The sequence below is a fragment of the Syngnathus scovelli genome, chromosome 12 (genome assembly GCF_024217435.2).
Source record: "Syngnathus scovelli strain Florida chromosome 12, RoL_Ssco_1.2, whole genome shotgun sequence".
Classification (NCBI taxonomy): domain Eukaryota; kingdom Metazoa; phylum Chordata; class Actinopteri; order Syngnathiformes; family Syngnathidae; genus Syngnathus; species Syngnathus scovelli.
The window spans coordinates 7,584,970-7,604,836 of NC_090858.1; the positions used below are offsets into that span (position 1 = coordinate 7,584,970).

Below are 19,867 nucleotides of genomic sequence, written 5' to 3' on the forward strand. Positions count from 1 at the left end.
CGGGGGTCGCGGGCGTGCTGGAGCCTATCCCAGCCGTCACCGGGCAGTAGGCAGGGGACACCCTGAACCGGTTGCCAGCCAATCGCAGATCAAATATGATAATATTTCGAAAACGGAAAGCTGAGGTCTGGCCAGCAGGTGGTGATATAGGAAAAAAATTCCATAAACTCTGGAAAGTTGCGGGCCTCCTTGTCCTGCAAAGTTTGAATGTCCGTATGAATGTGACAGAATGTTGGTGTTGGTAAGACTTTAAGTCTGTACTTTTATAAAGTATACATTTTTTAGCAGGTTATTTTTGAAGTTGCAATGCAGTAATGACAAATATTACATTAACATATTAAAGTCAAGTCAAAAATGTTGTTTACAATCCTATTTTTTCTATGCTCCCTCACTAGTCTAAACACACTGTAGTTAATATTGCACTTGTGCCATTTAACCTTGTACTCCCATTTGCTGTTGACTAAAAAGGATATCACAGTGCCCAAGGTCACAACTTGCAAACGCACTACATGACCAAACAAAAAAAAAAACAAGTGAAAGTCATTACCTGAGCCATTAGGCACAGTAATGTCATTTTCAGTCAACACTTCCTAATGCATCTAGCATAAATTCCCGCTGGAGTCGTAATCAAAGGAAAAGGATGTGGTAAAAGATTTTACGCATAAGTAATTGCGTTAATCAGCGAATAATAAAGGCACACTGACTAAAGGTCATGGTTGGCCCTGCAAAATGACAACAGTCAACAATTCTTACTGTTAGCCAAAGTGTGGGAAGCAAGGAAGAGCCCTTCTCTCTCAGGATACCCTATTGTGTAACACACACACACACACACACACACACACACACACACGTACAAACGGTGCATGGGAACTCGTTGGCATAAAGGGTCGCTCCGAAGAACAATGCTAATACACTCATCACTTACAGGAAATGATAAGACTCTATTTTTTTAATGACAAATTTGTTTTGTAGACAAATGCAAACAACTTTAAAGCCATACAGTTACTTTATTACATAAGTCATGAAAAACATTACAATTACCAAAAAAAATGCATGTATGAATCGAAAGCAGTAAGAATGTGTCATAAAAATTGAGGATATATATAAATAACATTATGCACACGCACGCGCGCACACACATACAAAAACACCCACACATATTTTTATACTGGGTCACAGGAGTGAGTCTTGCCCTCCAGCTGATGAACAATCATTGACCTCAATGTGATGTACCTACACAGGGAGAAGGAAACACATCATTTGTAATGGATTAAAAAAAATAAAATAAAGGGAGTTGATGATATTACTACTACTACTACTACTACAACTACCACTAATAATAATAAATGGGAATTAATGAATGATATGAGATAAACAGTAGTAGTTAAGTAATCAAATCGATTGGCTTCCGATGCAGGAATGTTACTCATATGACTGCATCAATTGAACTAACACAGCCGCCATTGACGGGCAAGTTTGTTTGGATTTCATAATATGGAGGGGATATGGACATTGGTTTCACTTAGCACAATTAGACACGTTAAATGTGGACTAGGGTTTTGTATCATGTGCATTCAAGACTCTTCACATACTTTTTTATCAGTTTGTTTATTTCCCGCTCTTCTTCCTCTTTTAGCTTCTCCACAAAGCTGTCCAAAACTGGAATTTCAAACTTGATGTACTGGGCAACCTGGCAAAGAGAGAATAGGCAAGAAGAAAAATTTAAATGTCAAGATGTGTGGAATTTTATCTTGGGAAGTTTATTTTAAATTCTGATGCGATGTGTTTTTCCAGGCCTTCATTTCCTGCTTGTATTTGCGTCTTGCTGTCTTCAGTAAGTGAAAAGTAAGAATTGTGCTGCACGTACACAGGATGTGAGTCGGGACTTGGAGTAATGCCGATGACAACCAAAGAGGATTTCTGCTCCACACGACTTGAAAGCTGCTTTACTGTTTAAGAGTTCAACTGCACTCTCACATAAAACGTGACCCGAGAGACACACACCTTGAACTAACAGCGGCCCATTTTATCATATTTATTTTTGATTGTTTTTGTCCAGTATCAAGTTGAGCATTCCTCCAAGTGAGGATCTGGTTTCCCCTTTAGTGTAGTCACAACATGGGCCACCTATTGTCAGATGAGTCTCACAGCCTTTCCTCAGCGTGCTAAATTTAACTCAACATAATGAGCCCATTGTGTGCCTACGCTCATTTTAAAGAGGTCACCCATGGGCAACATGATGAAAATGACACTCACATCATAGGTGACTTCTTCTCCCAGGTCGGCCTCCATGATGAAGATCTTGGATATCATCTCACAAGGTCCGTGAAGCACACGGGTCACCAGCGGGTATTCACTATCCTTCAATTGGGTCCGCTCTAAATAAATAAAAAAAATATATAATTAGAATCATTGAGAAATTACTAATACATGGAATATTTCCTTGAGGAAAATGATAACCTACATACCTCCAGACTCGTGGACCATATAAAGAACAAATTCTTCAGATTTATTTTCCACCTTAAAAGATACAAATATTGAATAATAGTACCTTTATCTTGCATACAGTATAATAATAATAATAATAATAATAATAATAATAATAATAATAATAATAATAATAATGCAGTATCATAAAAAAAAATTAAAAAAAAGTCCAATCATCACAATAAATATCATTAACATGCACTTACCCGAAACTTTTGTAGGAGCATATTTAGGACCTGCGCTGTCGTCATGGCGCTGTTTACTCGCACGTTAGTGACTGAACCAAAGGCCGGAGTGAATACAGATGTCTGGTGAGGAGGTCGACATAAACACAAATCCATCACAGAATATACAGAATATGTAGAAAATTGTTTAGAACTTTTTGTGCTCAGTTCTTGTCATTCCCTCACGTCTGGGCTCTGAACATTTTGTACAGGAAGTCTAAACCGGGAAAGAAGTCAGCGGTTGACCAGCTGTATAATGTTGGACCACATACACACACACTATATAGCCAAAGAGGAACTGATGAAGTGCTCCTAATAGGGCTCATTAGTGAAATCCGCACATGGCCAAACTATTGTCAAATATGAACAGTGCAAGTACAGGAACATCCTTCCAGGAAAGACCTTCCCCTCTGCACCTGTGTGTGTACATGTGTGTGTGTGTCTTTGTACCTTGTGATTGTAGAAGTGTCCGTTGATGGAGAACCTGTGTGTGCGTAAACGTTGCAGGTCCCTGGCAGTGTTTGTCCTTGACCTCCTCTGGACGTGCATGAAGGAAGCGTCACTTCTGGTCCTTAGCAGCTGTGGACACTCTTCTACCTCCTGCATGCCCTCCACATCCACCCCTCAATAAACAAAGGAAATTACTGGTACTTTTCAAATGACCAGAAAAACCTTCCATCAGGCACTCAGACATATTCCAAAAAACTTTTCATTTTATGTTATGGTTTAAAAATTTAAATTTGCCATGCTTGTAAACAACACCCTTCTCTGTGGTGTTTATTTGCACTTTACAGGGTCTTTAAAGATTCGGAAATGTGTTGAAATCCAAACCTTGATCAACAACAACAAACGGCTAAACTTGTTGCTGTTTAGTGCCAGTAATCCGAATTGCAATACTCCAGAATTCTGCAGGGGATCAATCTGAAATCTAAACCGTAGCACATGTAATGTTCTTATTATAAATTATGTGCAATAAAAGGTCAACATCGAAGCAGGACCGGATCAGAGCTGTTAATTACTTTTCGTCTGGTTACACGTGGTCTGGACTGATCAGCCTCTCATGAGCAGATTACCTCGGCACGTGAATTGCAGAATTATGCAGAGTGAAGCGGGGCTACAACCTGCTCCTCAACGTGTAATCTGTAATCATCAGGTGTGTGTGTGTGTGTGTGTGTGTGTGTAGGGGAGGTGGTGAAGCGCACGTGTCTTATTCACCTGCTGATCCACTTTCACTGCTCAGTGAATTATTGTTCGACTCTGTCGATCGTGGCTTTGCAATTACAGACATGGTGTTCCTGTAGAAACAAAATCATACACTATTTTCATAAATACACTGAATACAAATTGATGTACCCGCAGTAGATGGTATTCTTCATTCAGCAAAATTAAATGAAATATATGATAGATAATTTAAAATGACCATTAACCCCAATTCCAATTCATAACAGAAATGTAATAATTGATGTGAGGTTGTATGAAAACTTAACTAAACACACTTGGAAACTAGATGAAGTATTTTCCAAAGACAATAATTCAATAATAACATTTCCATTTCCATGTCCATACATGTCTTGTGATGAACTGGTAACCAGTTGGGGGTGCACCCAGTCCTGAACTTGCCTACTTTTGTGGTTATAATACAGTTGACCACAAAAGTAGGCCAACTATGTGGAACCTCAGCATCAAGTGTTAAACTGCAGGGTGGGGATGCTTGTGCACAATGAGGCAAAGTGTTAGTTGGACTAAAGTGTCGAAGGAATGCGCACGTGTACTTTTGTGTGTTGAGGACAGGGAGGGCCGCCGTACCGGTTGGGACGCAGTCGTTCGTTGTCGTCGTACATTTGAAGTCTGATTGGTCGATGGAGACCCCAGTGGATGTTCAACAAACCTTCCAGGATGAACCCCCCCTCCTCCTCCTGTACAAATACACACACACACGTGTTACCCAAAGAGGAAATCCTGTCACAAAAGCTCAATGTCAGGTGTACGTGCAAGAACAGGCGATCCAGGGTGAAGTTTCTCATTTTGGAGAAAAGGGAGTAGGAGCGACCCGCCCTTTTAATTCAGTACACGGGTGATGTCATGTCTGAGGGAGTGCTTCGGGTCACGTACTGTAGGTACAGAGGTGGAATATTTTATTTAACCAATTAAAAGTAAATTCTCTGTATTTAGCTCCAAAGGTAACACTTTGTTGTTTGTTAGCACAATAATAGGATGGCAAGGTTAAAAACAATACTTTGTGACTCAAACATAAACATTTTAAATTGTTCAAAGTTTTGAAAATCAACTGTGGGTGAGGGGGATTCGAAGGCACTTATGGTCAAAGGTCGAGAGAAAGTTGTCATGTTTGGACATTTGAAAAAGTAACACCGCTTTTTTTCAAGCTGCCTCATTATTTTCAAATATATATTTTGGCTCTACTGCTATATTTTGACTAGGTCACATCACTTTATATGAATACAATCACTGTAGAAAAAAACATTTACACATCTGCAGTTATGCAACTAGCGTATTTGGTGTTTACAAGTTGTCAAAGAGCATTTCTAATCAGGTGCGTGTGCGTCCTTGTCACGAGTGAGTCGCTCTCCAATCAAGAGTTGTTTTTAAAAATCAAGAGAAGCAGCTGAGTATGTTTCATTTAATTTTTTTCTATTTGTCACCATAAGGAAGGCCAAATTGCTCCCATGGCTTCATTGTTTCTCCAATGTAAACATTGAATGAGCAAGCCTGCAAACACACTGCTCCAAGGTTTCCGCAACAGGCGTGTACACACCCTCTACAATTCCACCCCCACCTCTCGTAAGGTCAGCAGAGTTATATTTAGCAGTCATGCCTAATCAGCCTGGTGTAAGCTGCTTCTATAAAGCCGAGTTCCGAACTCCACGAGTCAGACATTTGACTGAGACGACCGCACTACAACATTCTTCTTTATAAATCACAAGGACATTAACAAAGGTGAGCTTCTTCATGTTACTAAGATAGAAATACGTGAATGTAAGACAGTATGTATGAATTAAAAACTATATAACTCCAAATTTAAAATCCAGCAATTTAGATCAAATTTGTTTAAATAAAATCTCGATATTTCAGCTGTTGTACAGCAAAAAAATTGCTTAATACGTAATTTTGATTTTGTCATAATTCAGCAGTGATTTTAAATGACACGTTAAAACAACAATCCCTGTTTTTACGATTTTAACAGTAATTCAACAGAGAAACAAACGTACTGATGATTCTGTTTTTGCTGTTTCAGCATGAAACACAGACGCCTACTGCAGTCGCTGCCCCTCTTGCCCACCATCATGGAGACGCGAGAAGACTTGCCTCTGCATCCCACTGCCTGCCAGTCCACTCCGTCTTTGGACTCCCTGGACGACTACATGAGAAGCATTGGAGCTCTCGCTTGTCCCGAGGGGCCCCCGAGCTCGACCCCCTTCAGGCTCCAAAGACCCCCCAGGCTGAGGCAGTTGTCCAAGGCTCAGATGAAACACTCTGTATCGGCCTCGCTTCCTCGCAGCTCCCCGCGCGCCCACAGAACTTGTTGGCCTTCTTGCACGGGTGTGAGCGGTACAGAGGATTGTTCTCTCAGGAGACAACAAGACAGTCGAGGTAAAGACCCCGTGGACTGGCTCTTTGCTCAGATGAGGACTTGAAGGGGCACTTTTGGGGGCGCTTTTCATAAAAGTGAGATCACAGTGACATTTGGGAAGGATGGATGCACATGGAGTGAATGGCTATTTATTTGCACGAGAATGTGAAGGCACTATTGTTTACACTTTGTATGTTTCTATTAAAATGTTGAAATCATATTGCGTATGAAAATGTTTTACATTCGCTACAACCTAAACACTTGTAGCAGACTTTAGACAAGAGGTGGGGGAGACCCTGGACTAGTCAGCAGTTTATTTATTTATGATTTACATTTATGAGTAAATTGTAAAATGTAAATGTAAATATTTTGGACACACAAATTCTGGGAGGAAAGTTTATTGTTAAACATTTAAAAGTAGAGTTTGGTAATTTCTTACAAGCATAATGGATTAATACATCAATTTAAAAAAAATGTGCACATCTATTGTGGTGTCATGTGTATTTTCTATAAATAATATTTTCTATGGGTAGCACAGTGCCCGAGTCCTAGTGGTTCACACATCATTTTCATGTGCGCAGTTTCAATTTAATGCAGTTTTGTGTGTTTACCTCCCTTCCCCAAAAAATGAGCTGGGATAGGTTATAATTCTCAGGCGACCATAATGAGTACAACCACTATAGACAAAAATAGAATACATGGATGTAAATGTTTATTTACATAGTCCGTTAAAAAACCTGCAGCGAAATGCTGCTGTCTAGTGGTAAAAGGTGGTGCGACAACTAAGGCTTCTCAATTTAAAATAACCTAACAAAGCCACTAGAGAGAGCTAGGCTTGCACCAATTGAAGAAAGTACAGTGAACAGATTGCAGTAGTACTGTACTGTACATTATATGCTTACTATTATTATTTCTATACTCCTTGCACTTCAATCCCGAGGTTAGAACTTGAGTTTACATATTTGCCTTATGCTGTGTTTCAAATGGGTACTAGGACTTCCTCCCACGTTCCCTAAAACACTGTTATTTCATTATGAACTCTAAATTGCAATTAAAGGCGTGATTATGAGTGTGAATCTATGTTTGTCTATATGGCTGCTATATCCTCTACCTCACCCATGATCCTATATTGTGGAAAAATGATATATATAGAATGCGGATGGATATAATTGTGTAGTATAATTTTGATTGCACTACACATGAATTAGAACATGTACATAAGTTGCACAGAAAAAACGAAACATTTCTTATCTTTTATCAAATTTTATTTGTGCGCAATTGAATAATTTTTTTCTTCAGTGCATTTGCAGCATTGGCCTAAACATTTTTTTGTTGTAGTTTCAAATTTTACTAAAGCATACAAATAATTAAAACAAGTTATGAATTGATCTCCAGCAAGGTTAATCTTCCTTTGTTCGAGCATCCACCTCTCCTCCTCCTCCTCCTCCTCCTCCTCTTCCTCCTCCTCCTCCTCCTCCTCCTCCTCCTCATAATCATCCCCATTCAGTTTACAGTTCCACACTTAGCCTACAAACATGTCTGGGCCTATTCTCAACTCCAAAAACTGTTTGTGTTCATTTCCCAAACATACAAGTCACTGCACCTGACTTGTTCGACCACAACATGACTCACACATCACCTGACTACATGCACACCCAGTCAGCATGATCATGATGTCATCCTCAAAAAGCAGCAAGATAAATGGATTGTTATTCACTATCTTGACCTCTTTTTGCATACGACCCATTTATCTTCATATGCTTCAACTGTTTGCTCACAATTTAGCACTGACCCTCAATAGAAAGACAAACAGTAGTAGACAAACAGTAGTTCTTCATTCATCGCAGATGTCATGTACCAAACCACCCCTGAGATAGAAGAACTCCACAAAATTGTGATCATATACTTAACGCTGCATGCATATACCTAATATCAAAATATATGCATGTGAGATAGACTTGGGCTTGCAATTCCAATGATCGACACAACTATACTATCTGTTTCCATCTGTGAATGAATGCGTGGGACTTTTTTGGCCAATCCAAAATATACACACTGTACAGTATGCACAGTATGTAGTCTATGTAGGTTTTTTTTTGCCGCAATTTTGTTACTTATGGCGACCATAGTCACCATCGGATGGAATGTGAGGGACTTTCCTAGAATGAGACAAAATCCTGAGTAGGACTGGTGGGAGACAAATATGAGGGACACATCATGACCACAGTTTGCTGCCCACAATCACCCCCCCACACACACACAGACACACACACACACACACATTTGCACATATACAGTTGACCACTCAGCAACCTGCTGGTGCACACAAAGGGAAACTCCTGGCCATAAATGCCACAGAACAATTATCAAACAAATAACGGTACTCTCAAACATTTTTACACACACTAAAGTTAAAGGTTAAGTTGGCGAGTGGTTTGTTTGGGTGTATGACTGCATATCTGAGAGGCCCATTCTCTTGTTCCATATTAACTGGGGGATTTTTGGTGCTTGGCGCTCAGGGACCGATAGTGGATACTTTGCACAAAGCCTGATTTAATCCCATTTGTTTCCCTATAAACACTGGTGGAAGTGGTTTCATTTTTGATATGAGTACATTTCACAGACCACTGCTGCAGTCGTTGAATAAACAACCGGTATTTCCTAAACTCTTATCCTGGATATCTGCAATAGGTACCTTACCTCATGAGTCCTCAACTGGAAGTTCTTGCCTGCATGGTAGCAATTGTATGTGCGAAGCAACAACAGGATGTCCGATCTGACAAAAGAAACAACAGCTTGCATTTGGTCTATTCAGTACAATCACAATTGTATGCAAGTAAATGGGACTCACTTGGGGATTTGTTTGTCTGCACTGAGCTGCACGTAAGTTTGATGCTCTCCCATTGTGATGAGAGTCCAGCTGTGGTCAAAAAGAATACATTAGTATTGGCATGATTTGTTATTAGGCAGTTTTAACAAATGGCCTTCCAAATAATCCCAGAAAGATTTATCAATTTGTACAACACTTGTAAAGTTCTGCACAATGTATTAAAGAGACATATAATAAGAAATATTACATTACAGAAGATGAATTACGCAATCAAATAGATGGACAGAGCGAGTGGTGCTGCTGCCTGTGGCAAGAGTGAAAACAGGCGAGAGGCACTTAGGGTAAATCACATGGTCTTGTTGACACCGAGCCAGCCGAGGCAACAGACTGTAACTATCAATGGCAAAGCATAAAAAAAACACGACCTGTGTCATTACCAGGTCGGTCCTGTTCTCTGCACTTTGCCTTAAAAAGAAATAAATAGATAAATAAGTAACTTGGAATCCCCACAGTTACTGGAAATAGAAAGTGAATATTTTTCTGAGTCCTGATGATTCATTACAAGTCTATCGGGAATCCAATAGATATCCTGTAGAAATCAATCGTCGAGATCCGCAATTGTGCACAGGACTTTTCCTACAAATGTTGGGTTTAGGTCTGGGCTTTGAATGGCCCACTAAAAGAAAAATAACCATTCTATCCTTGATTGTGTTTGATGCTTAACATCGATATCATGCTGTACAGTGGAATTCCTCATCAGCGTCATCTTTCTGGCACACATATGGAAACCAAAAAGTGGCCCTACTTCCAGCTGGACACAAACAACCACAAAACATGAGTCTTCACTGCGGGGATAGTGTTCTTCTGGTGATGCACAGTGTGGTTTTTGCATTGAATCATGCAAACTTTTCATTTTTTTTTCTCCATTTTTTCTAAAAACATCAGTTTTAATTGTAGTGAAGCACTGATAACAGTCTACATTATAGTCCATATAATGTCGCATGATGGGAAAAATATAAGTTGGGCTTTCTCCATCCGGTGTGGAAAAACTGTTAAACATCTCCTTGAGGCTGTGAGGGCTGAAGCAAACTAATGGTGTCCAGGTTCTCTGCAGCATCCATAGAAGGAAAGTGCTTTAGGGAATTTCCGGGTATGGAAAGCCCAGCTCTTGAGTGTGCGGGGGAGGAGCGCGAGAGTATAAAAAAGTGGCGTGTGGTTCAGGAGATCATTGTCAAGGCTCAGTCATCGTCAAACATGCAGCTCAATCCTCAGTCAGTGTGCAAGCTCATCTTGCTGGCTGCTTGGTGTGCGCTGAACACAGGTGAGAACATCCGCTGTTGACTGTCTCCATGGTTGCCGAGTTGTGTGTGTCTGCGTAAACTAATCTTCACAACACTGAGTGACCCCAGCGCTTAATCCGGTTTATTTTTGTTCAGACAGCACATTTGTTCCGGGAAGATGTTTGTGTCCTGAGACGCAAACTGGCGTGAGAGGCAGACTGCAGGAGCTCACCGTGTACCCCAAGAACCCCAACTGCGACAAAGTCACTGTGATGTAAGTTGCATGGCTGCATACACACATGCACAGCACGCACACGTGACCTAACATGCATGTGTGTGTTTTACAGAGTGACGCTGAAGAGCACCAATGAGCCCGTTTGTCTGAGTCCAGATGCGCCAATGGGAAAACAGCTGATTCGATGCTGGAACAGGTAAGATGGAGTCAAAAAATATTTTTAAGTGAGTTTGTATTGGTTGAATTGCTGAAAATGACATAAGAAAGGTGTCATGTGGTGAAATGCAATGCAAATGAATCATGAATCAAAATATATTTAAGTGAACATTTATTAATCTAGTAATTCTTTAAAAAATAATTGCATGTGTCATTTCTAGTGATGGAGGTGCACAAGATAGTGTCATTCAACAATTTAAAAGATTCAAGTTCACTCCAAATTTCACAGTTATATGAATAATTGCTGACTTCTCTCATTCAGTACTTGCAATGCATATGTACTAATAATTCATAGCTATTGGAAAAAAACAGCCTTTGTGATGCTTTTGTGTGCTTATGCTCACCCAACCCCCATGTAATCCTTCAATTTAGGTTAAAAGTGGACGTTGACCTCTATACATAAGAGCACTATGGATTACTCATACTGCATGAGGTCATAGGTCACAGACATTGAATGTTGTTTTGTTTGTCCAAGTTGCCAAATGTGCGACTGTAGGATACTGTGCTTGACAACTTTTAAGCTACATATAAAATTTTTATTGCTTTCTAGAGCGAGGTCTCTGGATCGCAACGTGAAGTTGTGTCTGAGGAGAAAGAGAAGACGAGGTCTGCGCCAGCTTTCTCGACAGCGCGGAAGAGCCTCAAATTTACGCCAGTAATGGAAACAGCATGCAGCTATACAAGAGCGGAGGGTGTGTACATTGGACTTTGAAATACATACTGATATCAGGGCCCTTTAAAAGCACTGTGTCATTTTCTAACAAAGTGTCAGATTCTGCTTGAAATGAGATTGTCTTTTATACATTTTAGCAGTAAGAGACTATTTATGTTTCTAAAAAGCCCTGGAGGCCAAATGTTAATTGACTTCAATAGCTTTAACTAGTCAATATTGTTTTTGTGTAAGTGTGCTATTTATTATTTATACCAACATTTTAGATGTTAGTTTGTGAATAAACAACTTTAAAAGTATGCTAGTGTGTCATTTGTGATCAATGAGAGGATGGGATGAGAGCATTTCTTCCACAGCAGGATGTCAAAGGTCACATGACCTTGGCTGTAGTTGATAAACCACAGGATGTGAGTCAGTTGGGGGAACACTTCTTGATCCAAACATCAAAAAGTGGCAAAGATTCTGCAGACAGAAAGCTCTCTGTAACATGACATGTTATTATATCTCATTACGTTATGTTTTTTCTTTCTTTACTTTCATATATTGCAACACATTCGTGCAACAAGATATGGAACAATGAAAGTGAGTTGTTAATGGTGTCTAAAACTCCCACTCACATTCTTTTAGGAGCACTCACTTAATCACTGTACACTGCCATTGAAAAATCAATGCTCGTGTCATAACCTGCCTGGTTTTTCATTAAACTGATCTTTGTATATGTGGATTGCGAAATGAATGTAGACAGACCTTGGTGGTGAATGAAAAGCGAAAGTGAGCTGCTTACTAAAGGCCCCTTGTCATAACAGGGTTAGTAGATAAGGGGACTTTTCATTTTTGCATCAAAATCAAAAAAGGGTGATCGTTGGGAAAAAGGAAAATCGTGACGATAACCATAGAACTTGAAACAAACCATTCAAAACCAGAAAGTGAGAGTTGGCCAAATGGTGGGAAAGGGAATCCTGAGATTAGTGGTCTTCCAAGTATTCAAAACATTCATACGCAGAGATGGCGTGGCTCACTGGTTGAGTGGTGACCATCTCAAACAGGTAGAAGATGGCTATACAAGTGAAAAAACATTTAACATATTTTAAAGATTATGTTTTAATACTATGACATCACAACATGGCTTTAAACTGCTCTTTTCAACTGACTTTTGGAAGCCAGAGGAGTTTGAACCTTGACTGTGAGGTTGACTAGCCAACTACTAAGACAGGGGTCCCAACCACTATATATATATATATATATATTATCGACGATCAATTAATTCATGTCAAGACGCTCGTCCCGGTCACATGACATGTTTCCCCAGTCAAGCAAGCAAGTTAGAAAAAAGTGTGCAAGAATTTATTTTGAAAAATCTAAAAAAAATTGGGGATTCTCTCCCAATTATATTTGTCGGCGCACCTGTGCCTCTTGACACAGGTAAATTCAGGTCAAGACGCTCGTCCCGGTCCTGTCACGAAGCTCGCAAAAATTAGTAAGAAAAAGATGTTTGGAAAGAGGAAAAGGCCCAATGTGGAGACAGAAGAAGAGGCTACAACTTCCAAGAAAAAGAAAGCTTAAAATTAAAATCAAGGCAGAATATCCCGAGATCACCACAAAAGCACTGAAAACCCAGCTTCCCGTTCCAATAGGATTTTCTGCAGTTGCAGCGACCAAAACAAAGCTACGGAGCAGATACTTAATGGTGAGTTTGATTTTTATGCGCTTTGATTTTATGCCAGTCGTATCATTTGATTCAATCGTATTTATATATTTATTATTAATGTATTATTTATTTATATAAAGGCCGGTCCGTGAAAATATTGTCTGACATATAACCGCTCCGTGGCGCAAAAAAAGTTGTACGAGGATATTATTAATAGTTAGCACTGGTAATTATAACACTAGCGGAAAATGGATGGATAGATGGATAGTTGATGGTACAATGCTGCCACCTAGTGTTTAACGACATAAGTATAAAAAGTGATTTAAATGAGCGCTTCATCTTCACGATACATGGCTCACGTGGATCATCATTTTATTTGTAATGTCACTTGTGACACCAGAAAACTGGGTCAATGTTTTACACTGCATTATTGCTGCCTCATAGGGTGTTTGAAATTTAATTACCACCCTTGTCTCCAAGGAATATTCCATTCATTTTTTTTAATCAGCAGTTTCACTTGTGAATTTTATGCATCCAAAATGCATTTTTTTTTGTTTAGTGTCACAAACTACTATTAACAAATTACTTGCGTGTAAACAATAAAATAAAATATAAACTTTGGTGCAAATTTAGTCAAAGAAAGAATGAAAAAAATCTGACTTCTTTCAGTATTATTCTTATCCAAAACCACCCAGAAACCCGATTTTTCATCATCTTTATTTAAACTATAGAAATCAGATCAATAGCATTGCTTCTAAATCTGGCCACATATTGGCTCATCAGTCTGTCCCTCGTGCATATTTACACATTTAAATGCATTCCCAGTCGGTCACCATTCTTATAAATAATTTAGGTAACGTTGAGAATAGCAGTGAAAGACTTGAATTGGTAAAAGGTGCACATGGAAGGTCTTATCTTCCCTTTCTTTATGCTCCATGTGAACAAAGAAGCATCGCGAGAGCTGCATTCAATTATCACACCTCCACCGGCAACAGTCCATGCAAACATCACCATCCACCCATCCATCCACACCTTGCGTAAAAATTACGCACAAACAAAATGTTGACGCACTTTAACAATTATGAAAAAAAATCAACCACCTCTTCCACTGTCAGCAATTTAAGGCCATCTCTTGTTAAATTATGCAATTCGCAGTTTAATTTACGATTAAATAGACAATATTGCTAATTTGTTGTCAACTCTAAAAGCTTCTTACCATGGCACTTGAGGTCTCCGTGTTCCTTCGTGAGGACTACACCGCTTATCGTCTTGCGCCCCTCTGGGCGCTGCGCTATCTGAAAGCCGCACAAAGAAACTGACACCAAGATGAGCCAATAACAAACCGCGTTGATTAAATTTGAGCAATGGTCGTTGGGCATAGGCGGGCCTTATCGTATTAGCTTTGCATTCCGCTCTCCAGTGCAATCAAGACCCTGCAGCTTATTCAAGCACAATTCAGGAAAATAATTTGAGTTGGTAGATTAATATTCATGGGTGGCTGCCGTGAATTTCTTTTGTGCCTAAAAAGTAGTCAGATTGGATTTGGCTAGTCATTTTCTGTCTATCATAATGCCTGGCAATGAAATAAAAAGAAACAAGTTAGGTTTTCTTTTTTAGCTTTTATTTTCTAGGAGTGAAAATCCCCTCACGGCAGAACACCCATTCTCTGTATAAAGGGGGGAAAAAGCCACCACAGCCGTGTGCGAGATGTATTCCTCCCATCCTGTTTTTGATCCCGGATCTTCCATCTGAGCCATTGTAACTAGGCCTGCAGGAAGACCCTCCCTCACCCTCCCTGATGGGGATTTACAATTTAAAGGAAGTGACTTGTTGAGTCAATTGCCCAAGTAAAGAACACAAGTGGAAATGGGTCAACAATTTATTTGGCACCAATCAACTGCTCATCAAGAACATTATATGAGGAAGGCTGAGCAAGGGCCATTGTGTGACCTCAGTGAACTGCACACAAATTCTCACTGTTTTCTGCACCAGAACATCTCATATCACATGCAGTGTGCTCAACACACACACACGCACATGAATATACATTAAAAGGTTGAGCAACTTGACCTGCAGGCTATTCACTTGAAATGTATCATTGTTGTGCTTATCAAGTCGCCCTGTTCTATATAAGGCTCCAGATAGGGAACAAAAGATTGCAGTGTATCCATGCTGAAGTGTGAGTATTTTGGCAGACAATATTGATTTACAGCCTGAACAAAAGAAGACTCACAGCATGGAGACGGATTGACAAAAGAGATAAATGAAAAGCAGGCTTTTTATTATTGCTTATGTCTGTCGTTAAATATGTTTAACAAATCACAGTCAACAGTGCATAATCATGTTGGACACATTAACTCAATTTTTTTCACTGGTTTGGAGTGTCTGGTCTCACATCCCGGAGCCCGGTTGCCATGGTGATCACTCACACTCGCTAAACACACACAATGAGGCGACTTGAATGCGACTGTGACACCTGCGCATGCTTTAATTCCAGTTTTTCCCTGTCACATTTACACAGATTTCCACCAGTGCTGTTGAATGAGTGAAACACTTAATCCACTTTATTGCCTAATAAATAATGCATGAAACATTAACTAGATTGGATTGCCTTGCATTAGTGTCGCTGCCCCGCTCCATTCAAGCTTTGCAAATATGGACTGAATCAGACTAAAAGGCACCATGTGTGTCATAAATTGGTCTGCATGGCTAATCATAAAAAATCATCCCATAAAAGCAAACATGAATATAAAACAGACGCTCTAAAATGGCATTATTCACAATTTGACCTGAAATTGGGGGGAAATTTTACGTTTCTGAAGTCACAAAAAAATTCAAACTGCTCACACCATGGCAGCAAATCTCATGAGACTAACTTAAAAGCTCAAAGGATTAACTTTTTGCATGTTTTGCTTTTTCTTTGGCTTTTTGTTACACATAGGGCACATGTAGAAGAAGGACCATTCCCAACGAGGGGTAGTTAACAGTGCTAAAGCTGCAAGCAAGATTTAAACGCAGCCTCATTTCACTAAGAGTCATTGCTCAAAAATTTTTGTTTCATTTATTTCAAGTACTGTACAGTTTCAGCACCAACCCAGCATTTGCTGGGCAGAACCGATCAGTCAGTGATCATAGGTGCAGTGTCTGAGGTGTTTTCTGGCTCTGAATCCCCAAACTCTGTCATCTCTTCCATTTCCCTCTCCAGCACCTCCTTCCTCCCTCTCATCCATGTGGGTTTCCTATCCTTCCTCTTCCTCTCATTTGGTGTGCGCTCCAACTCCAGCATGGCCTGGAAGCTCTCTTCTCCACTCCCGGCCAGGCCGTGGCCTTCGTTCTTGGTTGCGAGGGCAACTCTTTTCCCCGTCATCGCGCTGAGGAAGGAGAGCGTCCCGTTCGGGTCGACCCCCTCTGTCGCATAAACTGTGGTGGGGCCTTGGCGGCTGTAACTCTCCTGCGGCCTTTTAGATGATTCGGTCTTTGTTTTCTTGCTGAGTATGAAGTTGAACAAGGCAGTCACTAGAAGCATTGCCCCTAGGATGGTAGAAATATATCTAAATGGTATTTAGGTATATTCAAGGTTATAAATTTGTGGACAGCTTAATTTTACCCGGGATAACTGCATGCCACACAAGCACAGGGTGCAGGAAACAGACGATGGACATTATGGAATAATAGAGGAACTTCTGGAAGCCTTCAACTTTAGCCATCTTCCCCCATAATGTAAAGATCTGCCACTCAGGAGGACACCTGCGGAGATGGCAGAGAATTCATCATCAGTGTAGCCACTTTGCCTCATTTCAGCCTTTTATTATGTTATGGTGTTGATGCAGATAATCAACCTGTGTACTCACGGCAGGCACATGAGCAGAAGTGCATCCAGGTAGTAGGCCATCTCAAATATCATGATGCCAACAGAAGATACTCTGGTGAGGAACAATAATCATTTGCATTCAGCAACTACCGGCTTGATACATGTCAGATTGTGTGTGACTTTAGATTTTCCTTTGAATAAAGGACCAGTAATCATCAACATTTTTTATATAACAGATTACCATCTTATGAACCACACAAAAGGCCCCTGGGATCAAACTCATCACATGGAAAGCCTCTTCTTGGAAATCATATTATAAACAGTCATGAGTTTTGCTCTCGGACAACCTAGATTGCAGCGCTCCTCTGGGAGAAGCTTTCCTGTGGCTCAGTGTTAATTTGAACGTGAGCCACATAAACAGCAAACAAAATAAGTAGGCCAGCGCAAGATTAACTTTGAAAAGATCCTACTTGAAACATCAATATTCCACAAAAAAAATCTTACAGCAGGTAAATGCCAAGGCTGTTGAAGTCTCCCTGTTGGATGGTCTCCACTCCCACAGCACACAACACTGAAAAAGAGATTGCAATTATTTCATTTGGAGGTTTGCAAGTTTTGTCCACCAGGTGTCAGACTTAGTTCATTGTGGTTTTTCATCGTTTTCCTGCAAAGGGTAATCTTTACAATATTTTTTTCCTGCCCCTCAATGACTATAAAACAAACAAGATTAATGTAGATGTGCTTTTCTTATTTGTAGATATGTTCAGGTGCTGATAGAATATTAAATTAATTCACGCGCTTGAGTTAACCTGAGGCAAACCCTAACAATTTGTTGCATCCATTCAAAAAGTTGAAAATGATGTCATAGTCACTGAATTGTGCAAATGCTTTACTTGTGTTCGTAATTAGGATTTGAACCCCGCATTCAACACTGCGGCCATTAGTAAAACGATATCATTGCATTTCCTCTTATCTTACATCCTGACTTCATGAATGATCAATTGTGCTGTTGTTCTACATTATATATTTGTTTAGTCTGAATCACAGTATTCTTTGGAAGACCAGCTAGAACGCGATTCTTGAATTGCCAGCTGAAAAATGTCCAACTGGCTGTGTCCTCAAGCCAAAGACCAAAAAAGAAACTGTCAAGTTGTGCAAATTACTACGTCATACTGCTGCCATAAATGCAACGCTTGCCATTGGCGTAGGAAATAGCGACATCTGCTGCCTAGAGTGATAATGACCTAACAATGATTGCTCATTTTACAGTGAAGAAACAAACAAATAACAGTGACAGTAAAACTTAATTCTTAACTGAAATACAATTATGGCTTCAATTGAGGAAATATGATTCCTTCTAAAATTAGCTTCTATTTTGCCTTTTGAGTGAGGCATGCATGCAGACTACACATGGAAACATTTTCTATGAGCGGCTAAGCAGAAATGCTGTGATATAATCAGCACACGAGGGATATCAGGAGAATGCTGCTAGAAGCTTGCTGTTCATTTATAGAGTGTGAGAGAAATAAACACTTCATACATACAGAGCAGTTGAAAATGAACATAAAGGTGAACCTTGTTTGTCGTTTGCAGACACACAGAGGCAGACAGACATAAATGTGCAAACGCAGGGTATGATCATGAGTGTATAAAACCACATGAGCTCAAGTAAGGCCAGTAAACCTGCTGGATGCGGAGACTTTAGCGGAATGGGGCATGTCTGCGCAAAGGAGCAGTGTTGGCAACTGTTTCAATTAGAGTAGCAAAAGACTTTGTCAAGTAGGGGATCAGGCTATCTTTTTTTAATAATCACTGTCTCTAGTTTACTTGTGCTTTTGTTGTATTTGAGGATAGAGTTACATATTTTGTAAGTGACCATTCTACCCGTCTCATATTTGATCAAATATGAGATACTTGTAGCATGCATGGCCATATTCCATGCTGCAACATCAAGTGTTGTGAAGTTTTGTGACTCGCCCAAGCTATCGAGGCTAACTGCCATTCTTGTCCACAGCCATCTTTGAACTGCATGTTGCAACACTCCTTGCCTCATGAAATTCAAACTCTCTGTTAAAGAATCTTAAAAGTAACAGAACACATTGCAGTAAGGCTCTGTCTGTATGTTGTCGTCCTTGTTTCATCACCAATCACCATTTATCCTACCTGTGGCTGTAGAGATGCCAAGAATCCTGCAGGCAATCTCCACCATAATCCACCAACTGCTCCCTGGGTTGTCCATGACACCAAGAAATCTTAAAAAAAAAAAAAATCTAATCTGTTCTTTTTATGCTATCTGAAATAACTGGTGATCACAAAGTAACATTCTGGAAACATAGCTGACCCTTAGCTCAGTAGAGCTGTGATGTGACGCTTGAAGCCTCTTAGCCTGGTCAAGTTTGTGCCTCAATAATGACCCAGTTGTTAATCAGTCTCTCTTTCTCACCCACACATACACGGACACACACTATGCACGCAAACACAAAGTCACATTCCCATTCTGGTGATATTTCTACACCACAGCCAACTACAAGCATGGTTACCACATCTACAGTTAGATTACAAAACTTTGCATGTTATCTGTTAAAAGTTCAACTGGCTTGTGCAAGTGTCTTAATTCATGTATAGTCATTGAATTGAAGCAAAATTGGGTAAACGTGGTTTATTTCTGTCATCATTCCATCATTATTGCACGATTTATAAAATACTCTAATACATAATGCTCTTTTTCTTAATAAACAACATATTTGGGGGGGCTTGAATGGATGAATGACATAAGCATTCATTTCAGTGTACGTCGTTGCGGATTGAATTAAACTCAATCTTATCTCAAAAGTTCAGCGATATTAGTCATGTATAATCAATCACGTTAAAATCGCA

At 39.9% G+C, this 19,867-nt stretch overlaps 3 protein-coding genes and 1 long non-coding RNA gene across 5 annotated transcripts; 2 read left to right on the plus strand and 2 right to left on the minus strand.

Moving 5' to 3' along the window:
• Positions 1-987: 987 nt before the first annotated feature.
• Positions 988-14,561, minus strand: rassf4a (Ras association domain family member 4a). Its single transcript, XM_049735737.2, has 11 exons — positions 14,396-14,561; positions 9,152-9,220; positions 9,001-9,076; positions 4,518-4,627; positions 3,927-4,006; positions 3,162-3,334; positions 2,694-2,795; positions 2,469-2,520; positions 2,257-2,378; positions 1,593-1,690; positions 988-1,233 (listed from the first exon to the last, which is right to left on the minus strand). Exons 2-11 carry the CDS (start codon positions 9,202-9,204, stop codon positions 1,164-1,166), a joined length of 936 nt encoding a protein of 311 aa, XP_049591694.1. The 5' UTR covers positions 9,205-9,220; positions 14,396-14,561; the 3' UTR covers positions 988-1,163.
• Positions 5,140-6,518, plus strand: LOC137840805 (uncharacterized). Its single transcript, XR_011087865.1, has 2 exons — positions 5,140-5,666; positions 5,965-6,518. It is a non-coding gene; the product is annotated as an uncharacterized lncRNA (long non-coding RNA).
• On the plus strand, positions 10,268-11,830 carry LOC125978403 (C-X-C motif chemokine 9). The gene is made up of 4 exons (XM_049735745.1): positions 10,268-10,451; positions 10,567-10,684; positions 10,758-10,841; positions 11,412-11,830. The coding sequence occupies exons 1-4, from the start codon at positions 10,283-10,285 to the stop codon at positions 11,518-11,520; spliced, it is 480 nt and encodes a 159-aa protein (XP_049591702.1). The 5' UTR covers positions 10,268-10,282; the 3' UTR covers positions 11,521-11,830.
• Positions 14,562-15,024: 463 nt separating the features above from the next.
• On the minus strand, positions 15,025-19,498 carry tmem72 (transmembrane protein 72). 2 transcript variants are annotated; one of them, XM_049735739.2, is made up of 5 exons: positions 19,154-19,498; positions 17,495-17,561; positions 17,031-17,102; positions 16,787-16,926; positions 15,025-16,710 (listed from the first exon to the last, which is right to left on the minus strand). In XM_049735739.2, the coding sequence occupies exons 1-5, from the start codon at positions 19,227-19,229 to the stop codon at positions 16,298-16,300; spliced, it is 768 nt and encodes a 255-aa protein (XP_049591696.1). In that variant the 5' UTR covers positions 19,230-19,498; the 3' UTR covers positions 15,025-16,297. The 2 variants fall into 2 exon arrangements, with proteins under 2 accessions (XP_049591696.1, XP_049591697.1); XM_049735740.1 differs by lacking the exon at positions 19,154-19,498 and adding an exon at positions 17,969-18,107.
• Positions 19,499-19,867: the final 369 nt, after the last annotated feature.

Bases quoted from the DNA above. Each gene is read 5' to 3' on its own strand.
- rassf4a (XM_049735737.2), bottom strand. From the start codon at position 9,204: ATGGGAGAGCATCAAACTTACGTGCAGCTCAGTGCAGACAAACAAATC. The intron at 4,628-9,000 runs GTAAGGTACCTA...GTATTTGTACAG, and splicing joins TCCAGTTGAGGACTCATGAG to GAGGAGGAGGGGGGGTTCAT. The intron at 1,691-2,256 runs GTGAGTGTCATT...TCTCTTTGCCAG, and splicing joins GAGAAGAAGTCACCTATGAT to GTTGCCCAGTACATCAAGTT.
- LOC125978403 (XM_049735745.1), top strand. From the start codon at position 10,283: ATGGAAAGCCCAGCTCTTGAGTGTGCGGGGGAGGAGCGCGAGAGTATA. The intron at 10,685-10,757 runs GTAAGTTGCATG...TGTGTTTTACAG, and splicing joins TGCGACAAAGTCACTGTGAT to AGTGACGCTGAAGAGCACCA. The intron at 10,842-11,411 runs GTAAGATGGAGT...ATTGCTTTCTAG, and splicing joins CTGATTCGATGCTGGAACAG to AGCGAGGTCTCTGGATCGCA.
- tmem72 (XM_049735739.2), bottom strand. From the start codon at position 19,229: ATGGACAACCCAGGGAGCAGTTGGTGGATTATGGTGGAGATTGCCTGC. The intron at 17,562-19,153 runs GTAGGATAAATG...TCTCTTTTTCAG, and splicing joins TGGCATCTCTACAGCCACAG to TGTTGTGTGCTGTGGGAGTG. The intron at 16,927-17,030 runs GTGAGTACACAG...CCATCTCCGCAG, and splicing joins CTTCTGCTCATGTGCCTGCC to GTGTCCTCCTGAGTGGCAGA.